Source organism: Eulemur rufifrons, chromosome 29 (assembly GCF_041146395.1).
Source record: "Eulemur rufifrons isolate Redbay chromosome 29, OSU_ERuf_1, whole genome shotgun sequence".
Lineage (NCBI taxonomy): Eukaryota > Metazoa > Chordata > Mammalia > Primates > Lemuridae > Eulemur > Eulemur rufifrons.
In genome coordinates this window covers 91,270,694-91,295,074 of record NC_091011.1, presented here as the reverse complement: position 1 = coordinate 91,295,074, position 24,381 = coordinate 91,270,694, and the positions used below count along the sequence as shown (strand labels likewise).

At 35.8% G+C, this 24,381-nt stretch overlaps 1 protein-coding gene across 3 annotated transcripts in view; it reads left to right on the top strand.

Moving 5' to 3' along the window:
* TPK1 (thiamin pyrophosphokinase 1) overlaps window positions 1–24,381 on the top strand; it is a 330,950-nt gene that overhangs the window by 58,798 nt on the left and 247,771 nt on the right. For all 3 annotated transcript variants that reach the window (XM_069461802.1, XM_069461801.1, XM_069461804.1), the window contains one exon: window positions 6,797–6,868. In XM_069461802.1, coding sequence (XP_069317903.1) covers window positions 6,797–6,868 — 72 coding nt within the window. The remainder of the gene's footprint in view (window positions 1–6,796; window positions 6,869–24,381) is intronic.

The following is a 24,381-nucleotide window of genomic DNA, read 5'->3' as shown; positions in this document are numbered from 1 at the left end:
AGCAAGGGCTTCATGCTTGTCTGCATATTAAATATCATTAAGTCTTAATTTCTTTTTCTTTTTAATTAAAAAAATACATCAACCTTTCACTCCTGAGTTGCATGACTACGTTTTTGAGATCATCGATTTAGAGATGTGACTAAAGGTTTACCTTGTACATAATTAAAATAGTTTTTATTTTCAGAGATCTGAAATAAAAAGAAAGTGGTTTTCTTGAGATTTGCTGTTCTGATGTCCTTGCTTTACTTTCCTAATTAAAAGAAAATCTTGACAGTGGGTTTTTTCATAGCTTTATTCCTTAAAGTCCAAACACACTTTTGGCTTCTGTCATGAGGGTAAACAGTTTTGTCCCATGGAGTAATTGTTCAATGAATACTTTATGGAATAGCTTTCAGTTCCTTTTTTTTCCCCCACCCCCCATGCGCCAAAGCTTTTTAAAACAATTAATAGACTTTATTAAAAAAGAAACAAACAGCTTTAGATTTACAGAAAAATTGAGAAGATAGTACAGAGAGCTCTCAACCTCCATGTGGAGTTTCCCCTATATTAACATCTAACATTAATATGGTACATTTGTTATAATTAATGAACCAATATTGATACATTATCATTATTATTAGTTCCATAGTTTAGTCAGATTTCCTTAGTTTTTACTTGATGTTCTTTTTCTGTCTGGGATCCCATCCAGGACATCACATTATGTTTACTTGTCACGTCCCCTTAGGCTCCTCTTGTTTTGGCGACCTTGGCAGTTTTGAGGAGTATTGGTAAGATGTTTTATAGGATGCTCCTCTGTTGGAATTTATCTGATATTTTTCTCCTGCTTAGACTGGAGTTATGAGTTTGGGGGAGGAAGAGCACAGGGACACCGTGCTGTTTCCATCACTCCATATTAAGAGTGCTTACTGTCAACATGACTTACGACTGTCGATGTTGACCTTGATCACCATGCTGAAGTGTAGTGTTCACTGGATTTCTCTACTGTAAAGATTTTCACCCCCTTTTCATACCGTACTCTTTGCAAGAAAGTTACCGTGTGTGGCAGCTATGCTCTCCCTTCTTTAGGGTGGAGGATTATATAATTTATTTGGAATTTTTCTGCCTGGGAGATTTGTCTCTTCTCCCCTATTTATTAGTTAATCAGTCAATCAGTATGAACTCATGGAAATGTATTTTTCTACTTCGGGTTGCAATCCAGTGCCACTTTATTTTTTGCTCAAATTGTTCCATTAGGCCATTGGGAGCTCTTCCAGTTGGCTGTCCTGCCACTTTGATGTACTCCTATCAATGTGAGTATTTTTGTTTGTTTTGGGGATCACTTCCTTTTTTCTGGCACTACCTGATGCTCCAGGCTCATGTTGTATATTTCCTTCCTTAATTATAGAATCAGCCACTTGTCTAAAGAGGCAGAATTTTTAAATTTTTTCTTTATGCAATAGAAGAGAGGTAACTATTATATATATAGTAAGAGAAGTGGGATGCCCCTCCCCCTTCTTAACCTCTGAACTTGCTGTTTTTAGCTAGTTCTTAACCTTCAGAGGGCATCTTCCCTTTTTAAAGCTCAAGGCTGATGATTTCACTTCATTTTTATTTTCAGTTCATAAACTTGAACCTTTGTACTTTAGGATTTCCATGAAGTTGGGAGCATTTTGGTTTTAATATATCCATGATGAGAGATTTTTCATCATCCGTAATTGAAGCCCCTTTGAAGAAGCAATTCAAGGACTTTTGACTGAACATTTGAAGGATTAAGACTACTCTATATTTTTCTTTGTTCTTTAAATAGAGTTCATCATACATTTTATAGATATTGAAAAAGTTCTATTACCATTACACTTAACATCCCACTTGTGCCTACATTTGTCTTTGAGATTGCCTTAGGACACTTGATTAAAAAATCTGTAGTCTTTATAAAATAATGAAGAAGTTCTTCATAGTCTTTTTCTTAAATCTTTTTGCATATCCCAGGAACAGCATCAATGTGACAGCTTGAGAAATACTTGAAATAATACTGTTTAATTTTCTTACTTCTTTCGTTCCCAGCTCTGAATTTCTTGACATTTAGAGCCAGAGGCATTGTCCATAATTCAATATTTGAAAGTGATATGGAGCTATATTGTGGTGGAATGTTGTATTGAGAGTTTCCCATATACTATTCAGGAGCCATAGTTGTTCTGTAGGATACTTTTTCTGCAACCTGCTAGGGATTAGTAATCATGAGGGCTTTGATTGTAAAATAAATGCCATACTGACTTTATCCAGTTATGATGCCAGAGGAGACAAGATTAGAAAAGGAACGGCTATCAAATCCTATTCAAAAATTAAACTAGATTAGAAAAGAATATCAGATCCTATTACCTAAGTAATTTTATGCATAGAAACAGCCTAGCTTAAATGTTATGCATAGAAATAGCTGGAGTAGTTAATTCTTTATTAATAACATTAGTAAATTATAACTGTACTATACATTTTCATACTACTTCATTCTTTTAAAAAATGAAATGCTTTCGTGGATATTACCTTAGTGAAAGTACTGGTTTAGAGGAGCAGTAATGAGGATAATAATCCTTTTTCCCCTATGATCATATGGCTCTTGGAGCCTCAAAAATACTGACTTCACATATGAAACAATTAGTTACAGAAAGAAGTTTCATTCATTCATTTAAGCATACATGCAGTATTGTTGAATGCCTACTTTGGCAATGTAGACCTTGTCAAAGAGAAAAGGACCATTGGTTTATCCAAATTGTTCACTCCTTGCCATTAACATCTCATTGAGCACTTACCGTGTGCCAGGCTGTGAATCTGTTGTACCCATGCTCCATCCAGGTGGAGCGAATGAATGAGTTCATGTTTTCCTCCCTGCATTTTGATGCTTGCCTACTCTTCTATAAAATTATCTCCAATTCCTATTTAGGTTATCTTTACATTAACCCCACCTGGCCCATGATCACTGCATTTATTGAAATTGGGTTTCTTGCTATCGAATATGGAAACCCAAAATAACAGTGACTTCTACAAAATAGAAATGTGGATTTTTTTGTTTTTGTATCCCCAGTACCTAGTTCAGGGCTTGACAAATACTGTTTGAAGAATAAGTGCATTGGCTAGCACTAGTAAGCTCCACTACCCCCTGCTGAGACGATAGATTTTAGCCAATGAAACAAACACCACCTGGGTTTTTGGAACTAGTATGGGGATAACAAAGTAGGATTTCTCAAAGTGTAATCCCTGGACCACCTGCGTGGGAATAACTTGCTTGTAAAATGCAGATTTCCATGCCTCAGACCCAGAGATATAATTTGATAGGCCTAGGATAGGAACCAGAAATTTTCATGTCTCGCAAACTCCCTTGGGTGATTTGAGAAGCACTGATAAAGGAAAGAAAGAAAAAGAAAGGAAAGGAGAAGAAACTGATTTGTGGTCTTTCTATCTTTTAATAAATTCTCATAAAATAGTGGCAGGGCCTCTATTTCCAGTCCTGGCCTGTGAACTCATGATAGGGCCTATTGTTTCCTGGAGAGCTTCCCAGAATTAAGCCCAAGGTTAGGAAAGGGCTGGAAAGTTTATTTTTTTCCTCACATAAAAGACGCGGGGAGGCAGGTGATGAAGTGCTAGCATGGAGGATTCATGACGTCATCAGCTGCCCAGGCTCCTTCACGAGGTCGCCCTTGTTCCTCCGATCCAAGGTGGCTGCTAGACTTTCATTCAATGAAGCCATCAGTCCTTGCTTCAGATGGCGGGATGCAGGCAGAAAAGAAGTGGAAGAGAAAGCCCCCTCCATGTTAAGGACACTCCCCAGAAGTCACATACAAAGCTATACACATGTGTTTGGTCAGAGCTGAGTCTTATGAGCACATTTTGCTCTAAGATTATCTGGGATATGTAGATTTTTACCTCGACAGTAACGTACCCAGTAAGAGAAAGGAACAAAAAGCAGAAAGTAAAAAAAATCAGACCAGAAAAATCCCTGAGGATTCTGTTAGTAAAGAACAGGCCATTTACTGGTCTCTACCACAATCATTCTTTCTAAAGCTGCCCAAATAAATGTCCTAGATTCCCTTTAACTCTTGGCAAGTGATTTTGCTAATTCTCAAAGCCAGCTATCATCACCATCCTGTTTGTTTACATCGCCTCCTTCTCCTCCTCTCCATAATCGCTTGGAAAAGCACTAAAACTCCACACAGATCTTATGTCACATGCCTGTCAGTTAACTCCAGTTGGATTCCCGTTTTTTAAATTGTGGATTGTCAGATCCCATAATCTGTTTCTTGTGGCAGTTGCTTTAAAATTTTCCACGTTCCACTCTAAATTCTGTGTTCTCTTTTCTTTGTTTTTACTTTCTTGTAAATAAATCAACCACACACCCCCTCAGTTTCCTGTGTCTCTCCTATATGTCTTCGTGTACCTCAGTCTTGGACCCCCTTTTTATCAGTATCAGGTACGCCCGACAAGGGGCCTCCACTTCTCTTGTCCACTGCTGTGTAGAGCAGTGCCTGGGAAAGAGTGCTCTGTGCTCTGTAAATGCCTCTTGAAGGAATGCATGGATAATTTCCCTTCTTTCTCTTACTTCCCTGTCTCTATTTAGAATATAAGATTTTTTATATATTTAAAATACTTTGTCTTGACCGTTACTGCCCTTTTCTCCCCCATTTCTCACAACTTTTTATATTTTAAGGAGAGTATCTCTGCTTCCTTAATCCACTGTTTACTGACTCCTTGGTCACTTTACTGGCTTGAGTTTCCCTCTGTGAATTTTCAGATTTTTCTTTAACATCCACCGGCTACCCCTATCGACCCCTTCTCTTTGTTTAGTCTCCTTAGCTTCTCTGTAGCATGCTGTGTTATTGACAGCATGTTCTTAGAAATACCCCCTTGTTCTTTTACCTTCCTGGCTTTTACTTTTATTTCCTTTGTTGACCACCTCCTGCTTTGTAATGGTGAGGAAAGCACCAGGATTTTGCCTTCATCCTGCTATCTTCCTAATATCCCAAGGCTTGCCTACCCCTTTACTTTAAATGTTATCATGAGTCCCGAATTTACATAAATTGTTCTTACTATTCATTCCTACATAACTTTTTTTTTTTTTTTTTTTTTTTTTTGAAGAGATAGGGTGTTGCTCTGTTGCCCAGGCTGGAGTGCAGTGGTGTCGTCATAGCTCTCTGCAACCTCAAGCTCCTGGGCTCAAGCAATCCTCCTGCCTCAGCCTCTCAAGTAGCTGGGACTACAGGCATATGCCACCATGCCCAGCATTGTGTTGCCCGGGCTGGTCTTGAACTCCTAGCCTCAAGAGATCCTCCCACCCCGGCCATCCCAAATGCTGGGATTACAGGAAGAAGCCACTGCACCCGGCATCCTGCATCCTGCATCACTCTTAAATACTTCCTGGATGCCTCAACTTAAATTCCTCTGTCATCTTAAACATTGTTTAAAATTTCTGATGTTGGTATTAATATCCTAGGTTCACATCATTAGGGTACTGCTTCTCAAACTTTTCATCTCGGTAACCCTAATGGCTAAGTGGAACGGCTTGCTGTGGGTTCTTTTCCTTGTCTGGAATGCCTCTTCCTTTATTCTTTCCAACTTCTTTCTTTTTGTAAGATCAAGTTTGACAATCTACATTTCACAAAGATTTCTAAGATGACACTAGAGGAGGCAAGAAAAGCTTTATCTTTCCCTGCTGCACCCCTTTTGATAAAAGCATTTGTTCTGTAAATTTCAGATTCAGTCAAAAGGCCGCATGTAAGGACCTAGAAGGCCACATGTGGCCTTAAGGGTGCAGGAGCCCCACCCCTGTGAGACCTTATTGGCTTCCCAGCCTTTGAACTCCTGTCACACTCATTTATATATGTATCTGGCACTCGTCATGTACTTCTGTTGTATTGTCGAATAAATCATTTTATTACGAATGTCTTATCTCACAGATAGCCTGTAATCGTATTCCTCTTTCTACTCCCAGTGCCTGGTATATATTTGGCACTTAATAATGTTTGCTATGGATCATGGCATAGCCTTTTCATTTCCTTATCTTGTGCCATTTCTCACAGATTGCTTAAAAAAGCAATGATTTTTTCTTACCACCAAACAAATATTTTTTTTTTCCATAAATGACATGGACAGTGTTTGGACTGAGCTGGGTGACAGATTTGCTATAGCCTGATTGTATTTTGCTTTGCACTATTTAAGGTACATTATAAAAGGTATGGCATGATCATTGGAAAAGTACCTTTTCTCCATCTTTGAAGTATCATCTAAAAATTTGAAATGAAAGAATCATAAAAAGAGCTAGTAGGATATGGCGAAAGCACAGAGTTTTGCATTGGAACGTTCAAGATAGGGTAAGGGTGGAAGGAAAGAAAGAAGAAGAGAGAACATGAGTGAATGAGAATGAATGTGAAAGTGTGTACCCACCAGGCCACAGCACTTGGGAAATAAGGTTGAGATGCTATAAAACTAGCCAGTTAGAAGCGTAGTTGTAACAAAGAGTGGATATATGTCTGTCATAGGATGAGAATTCATATCAAGGGCACCACCTACAAAAAGAAGTTTACCGAACTGTTTTTATGATGAGTTGTCTTTATAATAAATTCCTCAGCAATATAGGAATGGGACAGATGTACTGAGTAAAGTAGGTCCCGTCAATATGTGATGTCTTTTAAAATTATGGTATGAGAAATTAATTGTGGTTGCAACTTAGCTCTGTGTACATTGAAAATCTGATTCCAGACTCAAATGCAGGGAACAAAAGCCTTATAGTACACTTACATATTTTATTTTACTTTTTGTTTTTCTATAGGGAATTTGAAGTACTGCCTTGTGATTCTTAATCAGCCTCTGGACAAATATTTTCGTCATCTTTGGAACAAAGGTAAGCTTAATTAGCATTTATATTTCTTAGCTTTCTTCGTTTATTTGGAACTGACTAACATGACTATTAAGTACCCTGGAACCTAACTGAAACACACAAAAAAGTGGAATCCATTATGAGGTAAATCAATTATTAAATTATCAGAAGAATTCATTATTGCTTCTCTGTTAACCTTTTTATTTCAAAATATTAAGGGGGTACAAATGTTTTAGGTTTATAAATGTGATTTCCATAGCACTGACCCCCAAGGACAGAATACTATATTTCAGAACCACTATGTGGATATTAATCCTGAATACTCAACAAATATTTGTTCAAGTGTAAATATTTTTAGCTCCAGAGAAAGCAGAAAAGCATCCGCCTGCCTCATTTGTCACAGCATCCAATAATAAGATGTCTGCAGGGTGATCAGATCTGCAAAATTAAAAAAGAAGACATGTTGCCAGTATGTTAGAATCTCTTGGGGTGCTGAAAATAAAGTTAAGAAAGGGAGAATGTCACAGAAGTAATACGTGTGGGAGGGTTTGTGTAAGAAACAGGCTTTATTAACTGTTTATTTACATTAGTCTTTTACAGGATTAAGTCTAGGCTAGAAAATAACGTTAAATATCATTTGCCATTTTGAACTTGTACTCTTCTTCCATGGAATCTTGGGATTTTTTTGAAGGGGATAATTTTGCTGAATTATCAATGCAAGTTTCAGGCCAAAGTAGACAGGCAGAAGAACTTGATTCTTGATATATTGATACATATTTCTGTTATTCCTGATTCTCTCTTATCATTGCAGAACTCTTTAGTATTCTCAACATTAAGGTTCTGTTTCTTAGAATGAAAACCTGGTATGTTAATAAGCTCACATCTGTAGACAGAGGCAGTTGTGATACTAGAAGGAATAAATCATCACAAGAGATTTTGTGTGAAGAATTTTTCTTGTCCGATATCATTGCAGTGAAAAGTCTTGCTGTTGTAAATATAGCAGTCTTTAAGTTAGCCAATTTAAAATTTCACATTATATTGCCCTCAAAGTTTGAAAATTATTTAACCATTAAGTTCTTTCTTAGCACTTACTAGTAGTAATTAGATAGTTATTTATATGGTCATAGGTCTTTTTTGTCATTGTATGTTTAGTGCCTGGTGCAGTGTCTGGCACATAATTGTTAGTAATTACAATATATGAAAGAATGAATTTAATATGGTTTATACTGCTAATAAATACTAAATAAACTGATTAGGCACATCCTTTTTATTTGAATTTATTGCATCAGGTTTTATATCATTTGGAAAGTGAGTGTGTTTTATTACAAATATTAGAAATAGACAAAATTATCATTGATAAGAACTCTTGGAAACCTTCGATATTGAAACCTACATATTAAGAAATCTCATACTTTGGAGAGTTAAGTGTCCTATTTTGCACATACTGGGAAATGATGTAGATTTTTGCGCTAAAGTTCCTCATTAGTTTTTCTGCAGTGAATTGGATTTTTTTTAAAATTTCATTTTCATTTTAAATTTTTTTTAGAGACAAGGTCTCACTCTGTCTCCCAGGCTGGAGTGCAGGAGCATGATCACAGCTCACTGTGACCTTGAACAGCTAGCCTTAAGCAATCCCCCCACCCTAGTCTCCGAAAGTGCTGGGATTACAGGCGTGAACCACTGTACCTGGCCTGAATTAGATTTGAAAACAGTCTCATACCTGATAATCATTTGATTTGCATAATATGATCAATCTGTACATGGAAAAGACTAAAGGTATCTGAAGTATTAGGTATACTGAAATGGCTAGTTAATTCTCATTTCCAAAGTAACTTTTCATTTTTCAGTTATTGAAATGTTAAGTTCTTTTGTACTTAACATTCTAGGATAATTCTTGGCTTTCTGGAGCCTTTAACTATTCTTATGAAGCCTTTAACGATTCTGTTTTTTTTTTCTTCCAAAATTTTATTTTTCAAAATTTTTAAATTTTTATTGAAACATAATAGATGTACATATTTTCAGGGTATGTGTGATATTTTGATACTTTCATATATTGTGTAATAATCAAATCAGAGCAATTGGTATATCCGTCACCTCAAAGATTTACTTTTTCTTTATGCTGGGAACATTCAAATTATTTCCTACTAGCTATTTTGAAATATATGATAGATGATTATAGTCACTCTGATATATTGAATGTGATTTTTGTATGTTGAACCGATCTTGCATTCCTGGGATAAATCCCACTTGGTCATATTGTATGATACTTTTTACGTGCTTCTGGATTCAGTTTGATTGTATTTTATTGAGGATTTTTAAAATCTATATCCATAGGAGATATTAGTCTGTAGTTTTCTTTTCCTGTGTTTCTTCATCTGCTTTTGGTATCAGGGTAATGCTGGCCCCACAGAATGATTTAGGAAGTATTTCTTCTTCTATTTTTGGAGGAGTTTGTGAAGAATTGTTGTGAATTCTTGTTTAAACTTTTGGTAGAATTTACCAGTGAAGGCATCTGGTACTGGGTGTTGCTTTATTGTTGTTGTTAGAAGTTTTAAAATTACTAACTCAATCCCTATACTTGTTTTAGGTTTATTCAGATTTTCTCTTTCAATTCAGTTTTGGTAATTTTATCTTCTAGGAATTTTCTTATTTCATATAAGTAATCTAATTTGTTTGCATAAAAGTTTTCATAGTATTTCCTTATAATCATTTTATTTCTACAAGGTCAGCTAATGTCCCCTCTTTCATTTTAGTAATTTGAATCTTCTCTTTTCTCTGTTTAAAATTTTATTTATTTATTTATTTTATTTCAGAGTATTATGGGGGTACAAATGTTTTGGTTACATGGATTGCTTTTGTACTGCTTGATTCAAAGTTGAGTGTGCCCATCATTGAGATCATGTACAGTGTACCAGTTAGGTATGATTTCACCCATCCCCTCCTCCCCCCACCCACCTGCACAATTTCCATTTAGTTTTGCTTACATTTGTGCACATGAGTGCTAATCGATTAGTTCCAATTTAATAGTGAGTGCATGTGGTATTTGTTTTTGCTGGGAGTTAGCTACTCTCCCAGCAAAACAGGTCCCAGGCAAGATCATCACAGGAGATTTGGAAATAATAGAGACAGAGACAAAGTACAGTTTAAAGTGATGGGGGAGTCAGGAGTCCTCCAGCATTCCTGTGAGCTAGGAGGCCCTGAGTGAAATCCCACATCACTATTTATTGTTACAGCAAGCAATTGTCCTTGGTTAAAGAATTATGTGTACAGCTCATTCATTGAGGTTTTAAGGTTCCCCAAAGGTTTCAAGAGACTCTTACCTAATTCTGTCTACAAGAATAGACAGTTACAAAATTTTTCTAAGATAAACATTTTAAGCCCTAAGTGAAGAACAGACCTAGCTGAGTAATACAAATTAAAGATAAAAATGTATAAAGGAGGAACTCTGAGTCTGTATACTAATCTAATCTATTTCTCTAAATACAGAGACATGTGGTCAGGAGTGAAGCAGGAATAGCCTTGAAGTTTAAGATAGTTCCAGCTGCACATTGTCTGCTGCGCAGGCATTTCAATCAGCTTCTTAGCCTTGGGCCCGAACCGAGCTCTGATTTGCACAAGTTCCAAGCAATGGTTTGCAGGCTTCTAAGAAACGTCGCCTTGCAGATGTTTACTGATAATGCCCCCCTTGTTGCTAAACAGCTTCTAGTCTGTGAACTAACATGCCCACAGATTCCTTCAGTGCAAAAGCCTGCAAAACTCCTGAAACCTTTCACTGAAACCTTTCATGTCTCTTAGCCCTATTTCCCAACAGTTTTTCCATTCTTGTGATACTTAAGAGAATGGTCTCTCGTTCCATTCAGATTCTTGCAAAAGGTATTAATTCACTTTTTTTTAATGGCTGAGTAGTAGTACATGGTATACGTAATACCACATTTTATAAACACTTAGCTAGGTTAGTAGTGTTGAGGCCAAGGGGTTTCCCTTGGCCCTCTGAAGTTTCATCGAAAAATCAACTCACAATAAGGCATATTAATTGGAAAAAAGGCATACAGATTGATTTAGTGTGTACATAGGAGCCTTCAGATTGAAGACCGAGCCTGCCAATGGGGTCCAGAAGCTTATATACCATCTTGAGGTTACAGAAAGAATGGGAGCTTGGTCCCTGGGAAAACAGGTTATGGGATGGGGGAGAAGAGGATTTCTGTTGAGGGATAATAAATTTGAGGGACTTGAAGATCATACAGTGTCTGGGGCAAAGTCTGTTGGGCCCACAGAGTGGACAATGGTTTGTAATCAAAGTCTGTCCAAGTTTGTTGACAGACTTTAGTCTTCCTTCCTGTGATATGGGTTCAGACGATGAAAACTCAAGCAAGGGACTGGAGTTAATTGCTACTAGAGTTCTCAAAGTTAGTTGTACAGATCTCTGAGCTACCTAAAATTAAAAAATGAAAAACAAATAGACCTAACAGACATACCTGAAATAAAGTTATATTTTGCAACTGTGTATCAGATGTCTAGTTCAGCTTCTTTAATAATATCCCCATTGTTAGCTTGAGTTCATAGCCTTTCCCTGCCTTTTCCACATGATCCACAGAACAGTGGTAATCATGAATAATTACATTATGGGTAGATAATCACATCATATTAATGCCAGCTGGTTATGTACTGTGTGAAACTTTTTTCCTCTGGTAAAGAATTATTTTTTTTCACTTGTTTCCTTTATTTTTTTCCTCATTTCTCTGGTAACCATCCTCAAGATCACTCAGGGTATAAGTAACATACCCTGGTTCATTTCCAATGAAACTGAAGTCATAACATATTTGACACATCAGGTGAGACTTATAGATTAAAAGGAGGCACAGGTAGCATTCATGAGTTGAAATATAAGCAAAATTTTGGGTTTTATAACACCATTGTGTTCCCTTCTGTTTCATGTATAATACTTGTTGAGGCCCTTCTTTGACAGGCATTGGAGTGGTATAAATAGCTGGGGATGTACTTGTGGGCTATCAGTTATGTCTAGAATTGAGAGTGAGGGGTCCACAGGTGCAGCCTGTTCCTGATGAGGCATGCCAGAGGCTGTGTCCAAGCCACAAGTCCTTGGAAGGAACTTGGTGTGTCTCTGCTTCTTAAGAGCTGATATTGTTGTAAGAGCTGGTTAATTGACTACTTTATTCATGTCCGTATGCTTTTCTTTTTTGCTTTAAAACAAAAACACCTTACCTAAATAAAGTAGTTTTTAATAGACCAAATAGAATTGCTCCACTAATTATACTAATCTTGTGCTAGTGATTAGTATTGCCATTAGATTTAAGTTTTAAATGAAGTAGAAATCTGCTATAAAGCACCTTGCTTTAATAGTTTTGTTGTACCAAACCCTTTCTTTCATAAATTATGCACCCTAGGACTCTTTGTAAGCTTAGCGTCTTTTTCACCTGATTATCTGAAGTTAAACTCAACCAATGTTAGCAAACTTTATATGATGTAAAGTTTTTTTTTTTCCTTTCTGTTTCATATTTCCCTATTTAGTCGGACCTCCTTATGTCAGTTCTGGTGTCCAATGTGTTTATTCTCAATAAAATAGAGAAATCACATATTTGCCATTTTTATATGTAGATTAGTTGATTATTATGCTTTAATACGTTTGCTATCAATAACTATTTTAATCCTTTTATATTTATATGCATTTTTCTTGTTGGAAGAATTTCAAGGGAAATATGTTTTTTGATGATTACCTTGAAATTTTGAAATCACCTTAATGTGATCCCTTAATTCCTTAAGATGACCCTGGAGGGGTCAGTCCTGGTCCCTTTTTTTTTTTATTTTATTTTAAATAGTGTGTTTCCAATATAGTTTATTCTCTGGCCTCATTTCCGCTGCTACCCTTTCGTACTATTTAACATTTAATCTAATAGAACTACCGTTTTTTTCCCCTGCATAAAGTAGACTTTTACTTATTGCAGAATTTCACTCATCTTTTAAGGTTCAACTCAGATGCCACCTCTTGTGAAGGCTTCCTTAGCTTCCCCAGGTAGAGATAGATTTTTCTCAAATGTTACCTCTTCTCTCCGTGAGGATGAGCTTCATGAAAATGGATACAAAGCTCATTTTCAAAGCTTTAAAATGCTTAGCTGATGGTGTTGTCTTCTTACTTTCTTTAAGACTAATCTAGAAGCTATTACAGGTCATCCTGACAGTTGCTGAAGGTCGACGTCTATCTTTGATGACTCCAGGTTCTGGAAATCTTCTTGCCCTGTTGTGAACCAGGTGGTAGGTAGCACAGGCATGCTTATATTCTCTTGTACAAACGCTTTCTTTTTTCCCTCCCAGATTTCTCTTTGGTCCTCAGCCTAGGTTGTCTCTTTTCTACCTTTGCTAAACTTGAGCTCTGTCACTTATATTTTTTCTCTCCTCTATGACTTCTGGATGCTTGCTTGATATTTCCTGGTACAACCAATCAGAAGTGATATTTTCATTAATCTTTACTTCTTTCCTTGTAGCTCATGTGCAAGAATGTATTCCTTTCTTGCCTCTATGGTTTTATGCCTTTGACAATTGAAATGCCAACAGATGTGTCATTGGAATTTATCTTCTTTGTTCATTAAAGTATATGATAGGATGCATCTTTTATTTATAGAAGGATATATAGTTATGTAAGCAAGGGGGGTACCCTTGTCATCTGATATTGTTGTTGAAAGAGATTAGTCATATATTGGGTCTTTTCTGTAAAATAACTTCTTTATGAGAACTGTAGATTAACCTTATTTTTGTGAATATAAATTCTTCAGTTTGTCCTAGATTCCCATGTTTAATTATAGAATTGTGTTTATTGTAAAAAGTTAAAGCATCATGGTTTATGATAAAAAAGTCAGTCTTCATTATTTATAATTCCCTTCATTATCTATGTTTCAGGCTTTTATTTTTTCTTTTTCATTATTTCCTATGAAATGATTTTTCTATATAATTTTTACCTGTTAGGGGAATAGATTAAATGCCAGTACTGAATAGGAAAAGGCCCCTGATATGGTGATTGCCAGGCCACGTAACCCTGTATGCTTCGTGGCAGTTAGTGTAGACATTTCACCTGCCTGTTTTACTTCATTCTTTATGCCGTTTATATCTGTGTCCAACTGGTATGTCAGTTTTTAATGTAACCAGAGAATGGCTTCCAAGTTTGTATGGTTACTTATGTTTATGTTTCTTTTTAAACATTCAACATTTCATAAATATTTTTTCAACATTTGCTCCATGTTTAATTAATTTGCACACGTATGCACACTTAAATGCACACATGCTTTTTAATCTTTTGCCTGGTCTTAAGCTTCAGTGAAGTGAGCCTGCCGTGTGGATAATTTAAGCAGTTTAGACACATTATTAATGGTTGTCCTTGCTAGGGAGACTGGACAGTAGTATTTTTTGTGGTGCTGTGAAATTTCGTTCCTTAGTGAAAAGAAATTAAAATTAAAACAAAACCAAAGAATTTCATCTCCATACTAACCAGATGGGGACTACGACATAAAGCTAAAAACCATAAGTAGAACCTCCAAATAAACTTTTGAGTCAATTATCTAGAGGTGATTCAATGTTTTGAATTTCTTTTCTTATAGGTGGATGGTTCCCATTTCTTTAGAGGGTATGGTGATATTCTCCCAGTTAAAATGCTTGGGTCTTAAATGGCCTTTCCTAACACACAGATATTATCATTTTTAACAACTCTTTCCTTTCCTGGAAATTTATTTCTTACGAAGAGATAAAGATCTTTTCCTTTCCCAGCAATTTATGTCTTATGAAGAGATAAAGGTCTTTTATTCATGGTCTGTTTTCTCCATTTCAGCTGTAACATGTTTATTCAGTTAGTTTGAAAGACTTCTGAAAGTGTAGGCTTTGGGGAAGCAGTCAGAAAAACATGGTGGAGTTCACCGTCATTTTCTCCCACATTGTATAGTGTATAGCAACACATGGAAACATACATTTTTACCCTGACCCTCCTTGAAACTCAATGTTGCATGTGACATAAATATTAGTGTTTTTATATGTATTTAAATTGTTACCCCACATTGATTATTATCCTTTCCCTTGTAATGAGTTGTTACAAGGCTCAGTCCGCCTATAAGTTTATTTTAAAATCATGCCATTCAATTGAATATAGATGAATTAACATTTCCAGTGGTTAATATTTGTGTATAATGATAAATTAAAAAATAACTTGAACTTTTTTTGTAATATTAGTCCTTGGAGGGAGCTGAACCTTTCTGAGATTTTAGTTTTACAGTAACAGCTGCTTTGGAGTCTTTGGAAAGAAGCCTCTGCTGGAGAGCAGAAAAGACAGTGAGCAGGTATAACATGTTCTTTACCACCTCCCTGGGAGACAGACATTTGAGAGAAAGTCTGGTCTATATTCTTTCTATGTTGAGAGTTTGCAGGTGATATTTGGAACAAACTGAATGGGGTGACATGGGAGAAACCATAGAGTGAAACATTTGTTTAAGCTAGTAGGCAAGGACCTGTAGGGAGAGGAAATATTCTATGTTTGAACATGTTCCATAGAACTGAACAGTGTGAACTCTTTCATTTATCTCAGGGGTGGGGAACCTTTTCATGTTGGAAGGCCACATTAATTTAGCTGTAATCAAATAAGGCCACATTCCAGAAACTTAAATGTACATTATTTTATAAAAATCTAACTGCTATGGACTTAATAATTTCAAAAAATGAAAGCTTTTTTTTTAATTTTAAAGTTAAATAACCTTTTAATGACTTTGTTGTGTCTAGTTTTTGTTGGAAAGCATTTGAATATTTGGTTGCAGCATGGAGGTCCGCAGTTTCAGTTGATACTCTAGATGGGTATCAGTCATTTGTGACCTTCACGGCATCTTGATTTGGGGCAGGTAGAAGAATGTAGATTCACAGCAATAAGTGGTCGAAAAGTAAGAAAGCATTTTTCAGGCATGTTGCCAAAGGTGTGGGTATTCTGCATTTTTTCCATATTTCAATTATATCTTTTTTAGCATCAAGCAATGACTTTAACGTATCATCTACTGAGAGCTCAATCAATTCATCTGTAGTTCTTTAGGTGCCTTGGTGATAGCAACTAGGTGAGGATTAAATGCTAAATTGAGTGTGATGTCATGGTTCTCAAAGTCAGTGAACTTTTCATTGTATTCTCTAACAGGTCTATAACAGCTGCATATTTTTCAAATGATTTGCATATATCATGCTCATCAATGACCTTTGCTAACTGGGGAAAATATTCATTTGAAATTTACTTTTGAAGAAGTGTTTTGAAAAAGGATAGCTTTTTTTTTTTTTTTAAATGCTTGGATTTTTTGCCACTTAACATATATAGACTTAGTTTTACTTTGCAAAGAAATATTCAGGTCATTTTGGTTTGACATGATATCACACAGAAATGCTGGATTCCTATAGAAATCTTCTTTCAATAATTCACATTGCTGATTCTGTTCATTGTAAAATTTAACTGTTTGTTCTCACAGAGAGAAAATTTTGGCTAACACCGGTCCCTGCAATAGCCAACACGCTTCACAAAGATACAGCAGATCTACACTGAATACTCCATTGTTCAATTTTAGCATGTTATGAAACTGACAATGCCATGTTGCATTTGCACAAATATAGTTAACAATACTTATATTAATAACTTGTTGCAAAATGTCACTTAAAATAGTAGCTTTAGTACAGAGATTTTGCTGATGCAAGATACAATTAAAAGAAATGAGAGCATCTGGATCTGTTAATACATTTTTTTTATCTGTGCAATAAACCCTTCCTGTTTTCCTGTCATGGAAGGTTCACCATCTGTACATACACTCACTAAATTTACCAAATTCAGTCCAACTTCACGACATTTATCTTGAAAGTTTTTGAAGATATCTATTCCCTGCGTCCTGTTCTCAAGAGTGCCCAAAGTGAGTAACTCTTCATAGCAAAGAAAATCTTCTGTTAAGACCCGCTTGAAGTATAAAACCTGAGCCAAGTCAGTAGTATCAGTTGATTCATCATGCAAAGTGATTGAATAATGTATATTTTTCTTTTGAAGTATTGCGTGAAGTTGTTCTGTTAAGTTGAATGCTAATTCATGCTGCTAATCAATTATAGTTCTCCTTGAAAGGCAGTTATTTGTACTTTGAAACATTGTTGGGGTCTAAGCATCCTACAACTTCAACAATGTATTCTTTCACAATTTCTACATCACTGAATGGCTTCCCTTTCCCCCCCCTGAGTATATAAGCTACTTTATAAGTTGCTGCAGTGGTATTATTTGCTGATCTTATTTCTGCTTCAAAGAATTGTCTTCGCTTTTCATCTTTTAATTTCGGCATACAACCTTTCATGCCTCTCCCTCTAATTTAAAATATTTGTGGTCCTTATGAGTGCTATAATGCTGATGAGCATTGAATTTCCTTAATGTTGATATTGCAGTATCACAAAACAAGCAAAATCATCTTTTTAGCAGAAATAAGATAATATTGCTATTCCCAATCCTTATGAAAAAAATCTGTTTTCTTCCTTCAACATTCTCTTGGCCTTCTTTGGCATGTTGGGCTGTTAAGCAGACAGAATTAAAAAATACTGTTGAGCTGTGCAACTATTCACAAATTCCACTTCAAACAGACAAACAGTGCACCACTGTCAAAAGCTGATAACAGACTGCCGTACTCGACCCCCATAAACTCTGACTGGTCAGCCTCGCGCTGTAGTGGCACCAGTCAGGTGGGGAAAGTTAGAACCAAATCATGAGCACAGCGGCTGTCAATTTAGCCCCAGTGTTCTAATTGTGCCGGCCAATCTGGGAGGATTGTTTCACTGAAACTTGTTTTATTCTTTGGAATTTTAAATATGTTCATTTTAAAAATGAAATAAAAATATAAAAGACAAAAACGTATTAATAAAAATAAAAAGATTTGTTCTTTAAAATTTGGATTCTGTCAGAAGGCGGCATTTAAGGACCTTGAAGGCGACGTGTGACCTTAAGGCTGCAGGTTCCCCACCCCAGGTTTATCTAGTGGCGGAATCTCTGTGGAGGTGAAATAGTGATACTTTCAAGTAAGGCTTCTTTGCTGTCTGATGGTTGTCATGAATGTAGCTTTTTGGGATTTGCTGTGTCTTCGTCTGTTTTTGTGTTGCTATAGAGGAATGGGGCTGGGTAATTTACAAAGAAAAGAGGTTTGTTCAGCTCACAGTTCTGCAGGCATAAAGTGCAGTGCCAGCATCTGCTTCCGGTGAGGGCTGCGGGCTGCTTTCACTCATGGCAGAAGGTGAAGGGGAGCTGGTGTGTGCACAGACCACATGTGGGGAGAGGAAGCAAGAGAGGGGAGGGAGGTGCCACGCTGTTTTTAACAACCAGCTCTCCTCTTTCCTCCCCTCCCCGGGGAGAGATCCACTCCCGTAGACCTACACAGCTCCCATTAGGCCCCACCTCCAACACTGGGGGTCATGTTTCAATATGAGGTTTGGGGGACAAACATCCAAGCTGCAGCAGCTGGTTTTGAGTATATGAATAGGTAGAATATCACGTGCATTTTTGTCATGTAAATCCATCCAGGCAAAGACCCAGGAGATCCCCTCAGCTGGGAAAATGCTGGGCTTTTGGATATGTGAGTTTCAGTTCGGATGATCTGGGAGGCGTCTGTTCTAGTATTGAGTAGCTTGGTCATTGGAGTTATGAATTCTGTGGTAGGCTTATCACAGTTTTATTAAACTACCAAATTAACACTATTGTGTCCTTTCCTGTATTTAGTATTTTACAGAACTTATGCTTTGAGCATATTTAAGTGAGCATTGAACCAAAGATTTGAGGAGCAATTTACATACTTGGTTCAGGTCCATTGAGCAAAATAGTCATGTATAAGCTATTTATATTCTATAAATAAGGCTAGCAGAAAAGACACATCCTAGTTGCATAAACATATTTGGGGGGGTGGTTATGAAAAGATTATTTAAACATATAAGACATTTTAATATATTAGTGGCACAGGACAAAATACATACTGTTTGATATGAAGCCAGAGACATATTCTACTATACCATTAAAGATATAATCTGGGTATTATATACAAATATTGTGAAATTTTTAAGAAGCCTGGTGAGATAGAATGACTTAATCTTTGTGTTCAGTGCTATATTCCTCTATCACAATTAAGCAATATTTCTTCTTTTTAAATTTGCTTCATCCAGACACTTCTTACCATTAACTACTTCTATATTTTCCAGTAAGTTACTGTTATGGTCAGAATTTATCTCTGTATTAATTAATTCATTAGTTAATTTATTCAGCATCGATCATTCAGCTAATAAGTATTGTGCGCCTACCATATGCAATGGTAGCCAACACATGGATAGTGCTCACCGTGTGCCGGATGGTGTTGTGAGAGCTTTGCAGGGTTAACTCACCTAATCCTCTATCGATCCTGTGGGATAAATACTATTACTATCTCCATTCTAGAGATGAGTAGACTGAGGTCCTGAAAGGTTAAGTGATGTTTGAATTCACGCTTCAAGTAACTGAAAAAGATAGGACTTAAACTCAAGCAGGTGATTCAGACAGTACAAGTATGTATGTAGCATGTGCCAGGTATATGTTGAGTGACTTTAACATCTCTGTTAAGCTTTACGTGATAAATAAACCTTAGAGTGTGGACAACAGAGGTAGGCAAACTTTTTCTGCGAAGGGCCAGATAGTAGAGATTTTAGGTCTGCAGGCCATATGGTCTTTGTCACAACCCTTCGACTCTGCTGTTGTTGTGCAGAGCAGCTACAGAAAATGTATAAAAGAATCAGTGTGGCTGTGTTTCAGAAACATTTTATTTGCAAAAACAGGTGGAGGACTGGATTTGGCCCATAGTCCATAGTTTGCTGACCACTGAAATAGACCTTTTGTTTCGAATCCATTTTAGCTACCAGCCAGTACTTCCTGCCTTGGATTTGGATCTCTTTCTGGAAAGCTCTTTCATCTCTAGTGTCTCAAGATCATACATTTCTCCATCTGGCTGGTGGATTTCTTATTCTCCACCTCCTCTTCTCTCAACCTTACTGATTCTGCTCTTTACTATTATAATATTTGTGCTTTCAGATATTTATTTAGCCTGTGCCAATGTTCATGTATATTGGTTGCTATCTGCTTTCATTCTGAACTTGATTTTAGTGACAACATTGATCCTGTGGCAGTTTCCTACTTTGTCATTTCTCTGTCTTTTGTGGCATCTGAATAGTCAGCCTGAATTGTCCCTTTACTTTCCTTATCTCTCATTCCTGAACAGGGTTACAGAGTCTGCTAGTGGCAGTCATGCTATGGTCCCAGCTGTGGGGGCTATAGGTTTGATATTTAATGACAACTATTAATAGACCTTCACAGCTGTGTCATCCTCTATCTCTGTTGTATACTTTCCATAGCAGCTATAATTAGGGGGAACTTTGAAGAATTTATTTGAGAGAATGAAGTATTTTGTTATTGTGCAGACTTTGCAAATAAGTGTCTTGCTTGAAAGCCTCTAAAACTGCCTGGCCAAAGACATTGTCACTGATTTACTAAAAAGAAGGCCATCATCTAATGAGAGCATTTCTCCTCCTCTCAAAATGTCTGTCGCTATATTCTTCTCATTCTCCAATTTTCTTTCATTTTTACCCATCTTCTGTCTCAGAGTGGTCACTCTCTGTTTTCTTTTTCTTCCTTCTTTCTTTCCTCCTTCTCCTCCTTTTTTTCCATGCTTATATTTTTGTCTTTTCTGTCACTTTTTCCTCTGGCAATAACTGTTCCCATATGCGCTTTCATATACGTGCAGTTATTCTGTCATTCTGATCTCTTCTGTAATCAATATTAATATAAAAATTTTCTCACTAATTATTATAAAGGCAATCATAAATATCGAAGGCTTTTCTCATTATTTTAATTTCATTTCTATAAATGTTATTAAGGAAGTATAGCTATTACAATAATTATTAGTAACATTTTGTTACTAATTGTTATTAGTAACAATTTTGTTACTAATGTTACTCAGTGGCCATGTCTGATTTCTTTATTACACAAATGTGTAAAGGATTAAAAGATCAAAATTTGGAACTATATCTAAGATGACATCATTAGTTTTAATTGCTAATGTAAATACTACTTTCCTTTTATTCAGAACTAAGAATGTGGTTACCTGACTCTATTTTTAAGCTATGGACTGTTACCTATTAATCAGCCTGAAATCAGTTTAATGGGTGAGGCCAGTATTTACCAGAAAAGGAAATTGAAGACCAAAAAACAGGTATCATGTACATTTATGATAATTATTGTTTCTTGACATACATTTACATGTACGTACATACCCATTTCTGTGTGTGATAAAAAGTGTATTTCTTTCTGTAGGCTGTGATTAATCACTGCCATGTTAATAACAATAGTAGTTACCATGTATTGGGTGCTTATCATTCTGCTAACACACTCTACATACAAGTGTGACTGTAATCACCACAACAGTCCTGTGGGGTAATTGTTACAATGATTCTTTGTGTTTAAATGAGAAAATTGAAGCACAAAGGTAACAGAGGCAGAGAGTCACTGAAGCCAGGCCTGTCTGCTTCAAAACTTCAGCTCTTAGGGGCTGTTTCTTGCAAAGATTCTTTACCCCTTTTAATCAAGGGTATAAGAGGCTTTTCTAAAAACTGGGAAGCTTAAGTGTGTTTCATGGAAATACCACTAACTTATAGGGCACTGAGTCCTCATTTACGTGTTCTTTTGGAGTTCTCAGTGGACATTTCTCCTAGAAATAGCTTTAAATTTCAGACTGAGTGTTTTTCTATTTAATAAATCATTAGTTCCCAACTTTTCATTTGTAAAGGAATATGCCAAGGATTCTGAATATCTTTTCTATTAAATGTTTTGTCATAAAAAAATTTAAAACAAACATTTAAAAGTAGAAAAAAGTTTGAATGGAAATATTCACAGCTTTTATTTTAGAGTAAGTGAAGTAAATGAATCTCAACTAGTTATCATTGAAGTATCATTTTTCATAATCATGTATTATATGTATGTGGAATCCTTATGAAATTTTATAATCTTGTACATTTTTGTTTTGTTTTAGTAACTACAATATCATAGGATATTTAGGGAATTTGCTGAAATATCAAGAAATTTATATTTGAAATGCATTTATAAATCTTCTGTTACACTTTCTAATTCTGTAGTACTTTGTATGAAGTGTTTAGCTTGATATTCAAATAAAGAAGTCATTTTAAGTGCCAAGTTTCACAATATTACATTTTTTAATGTTTGCTGAGAGACAAAAAATATTTCCCTTTTTTTTTTTCTTAATAATTTTTGAGCATCTTCTGTGTCAAGCAGTGTACAAAGTCTGGAGATAGTGCAGTAAGAAAGGTCCAAGCCCTGTTCTTAAAGTGCGTATAGAGTAATGGCTAACTTACCCAGTCTTACTGGACACTTCACAGTGTTCTCTGCAGATCCGGTGTATTATATAGAAGGCTGCTTGGCAAGTTGAGAATTGTTCAGCTGTCTCTTTTCTATGCAAGAGCATGATCTCAAAGGTCTTCTTAATTTATAAGCCTGGTGCCAGGTATTCTTAGAGGCAGTCTTGATCTTATCTTAGTACTTTGTAGTTCCAATCAATTACTGACATTGAACCTACCCTTAGAATCAATCTTATAACCTGGGACTGATATTAGTCCCCCTTAGTTTGCAAAAGACATTTCACTGACTTCGGGAAACAGTGGAAATACCTCATATATTACATATTAATTTGATTGATAAAATTAGAATTTAGGAAATAAATTTAGGACACTTGAAACAGATCTATAGAACACAATATAGACTAAATAGATAAAGCACAAATTTAAATAACTCAACTATGGTTATTTTGGGCATCAATCTATTAAACTTTATATAGATGAGAAGATTTGCTTTTCTTCGGAAACATCAATTAGAAAGATTCATTGAATTACTTTGGTGCCGTCGTAAACTTAAGGTTTTCTGTGGGTTCTTGCACGTTAAGGCCAGCCTGCTCCTTTATGTGATGTGGCCTGTTTGCAGTCTAGTGGCTGGCCCCATGGCACAAGATTTGTTCACAGATTAGTAAATGAGATTACAGATTTCACTACTACAATCCGAGTGAAACTATCTTTTAGCACTAGATTATAGTCACCAGGGAAAGGAAGATGTTTTAGATGTGCAGGATGGTAGCTTTTACATAAAGACTTACATATTTGTATAAAGAAATGTTGCTACCTTGCATACTGTTACTTTATTTTTGTTTGTTTTTATAGTTTAGTGTTTTTGACTTGGGAACAGACATGTAGTCTAATAAAAATATTTAAGATATGTCATCTTTTTTGAATATCTTCATTAGAAAAAACAGCTTACCTTTTTTTCCGGTAGCTACTGCTATGTTTAATGCAAATATAAACACTTGAGTCTTATGAAGTGAATAGACTCACTGGTTTATCCTTGGTGGAAAAAAAAAATTACCAGACTATCCAAGAATGGAAATAAAGTGTCAGTGAAATAAGATAATATATACTTGTTAAACCTAGTATTTTTAAAAAGTCACCAGTCTTTCTCCCCTTCTCTTTTTCTATCTTTCTATACAACTTAGTGAAATGGGGAAAAATATCAACGGTGGTTGTCATTTTCTCTCTAAGACGATATAATATAAATTAATTAATGTAGGAAATAATGTGGCATTATAAAATATTTTGAAATTTTTTATCCTTAAATTGAAATTATTTTAATCTATATATAAATTCTCAGTGTGTAAAACACATTCCAAAGTTATAGTAGAAGTGAATGGAAAAGAATAGAATCATCCAGAATATTTTAGGTTTTGAAATTATGATTCTGCCACTAAAGGAAAATTGTTCTGTGATTTTACTTTGACCATTCCAGTGTCCAAAATGCACCCTCCCCTCCCATTCTCCCTTTAAAAACACAGCAATGTTTTGATTTGTGGTATGCCTTTGAGATATTCTTGGGAATTCAAAAGAGGAGATGGTAGAGGGTAAATAAGGTGTGATGGATTTTTTTTTTCAATTGCCAACAACATTTGGCTATGTTAAAAAAAAAAAAAAAGAAGACTGATAATACTGTAATACTGTATTTAAAATATATTTATCATTATCAGCCTGGATCATTCACTGGACAGATATTTATTGGATAACTTAGAACTAGTTTCAAATCCAATCCAGCTTTCTTACTTTATGATTACTTTATACATCTTGTTTGTAATGACACATTTAGTATTTATAGTTGCAGTGTTTTTCCTGGGGTTTCAGTTGCAATTAATGATGATTCACCACACTGTGTGTTCTTTACATTCAGTAGTATATAAGACACTGCGGGAATAGCAACAGGGAAATCGTCTTTGGACTGCTTGGAAGTAGGGTGGGTTTGTCATCTTAGAGGGAAAAAAGATAAATACAAATTGAAATTTAGAGAAGTATGGATGTGATTCCATCAAAAGCAAAGTTAGAATCTTGAGACATACAAACATGCCAACTTGAACAACCATATTTATTTAACCTAATAG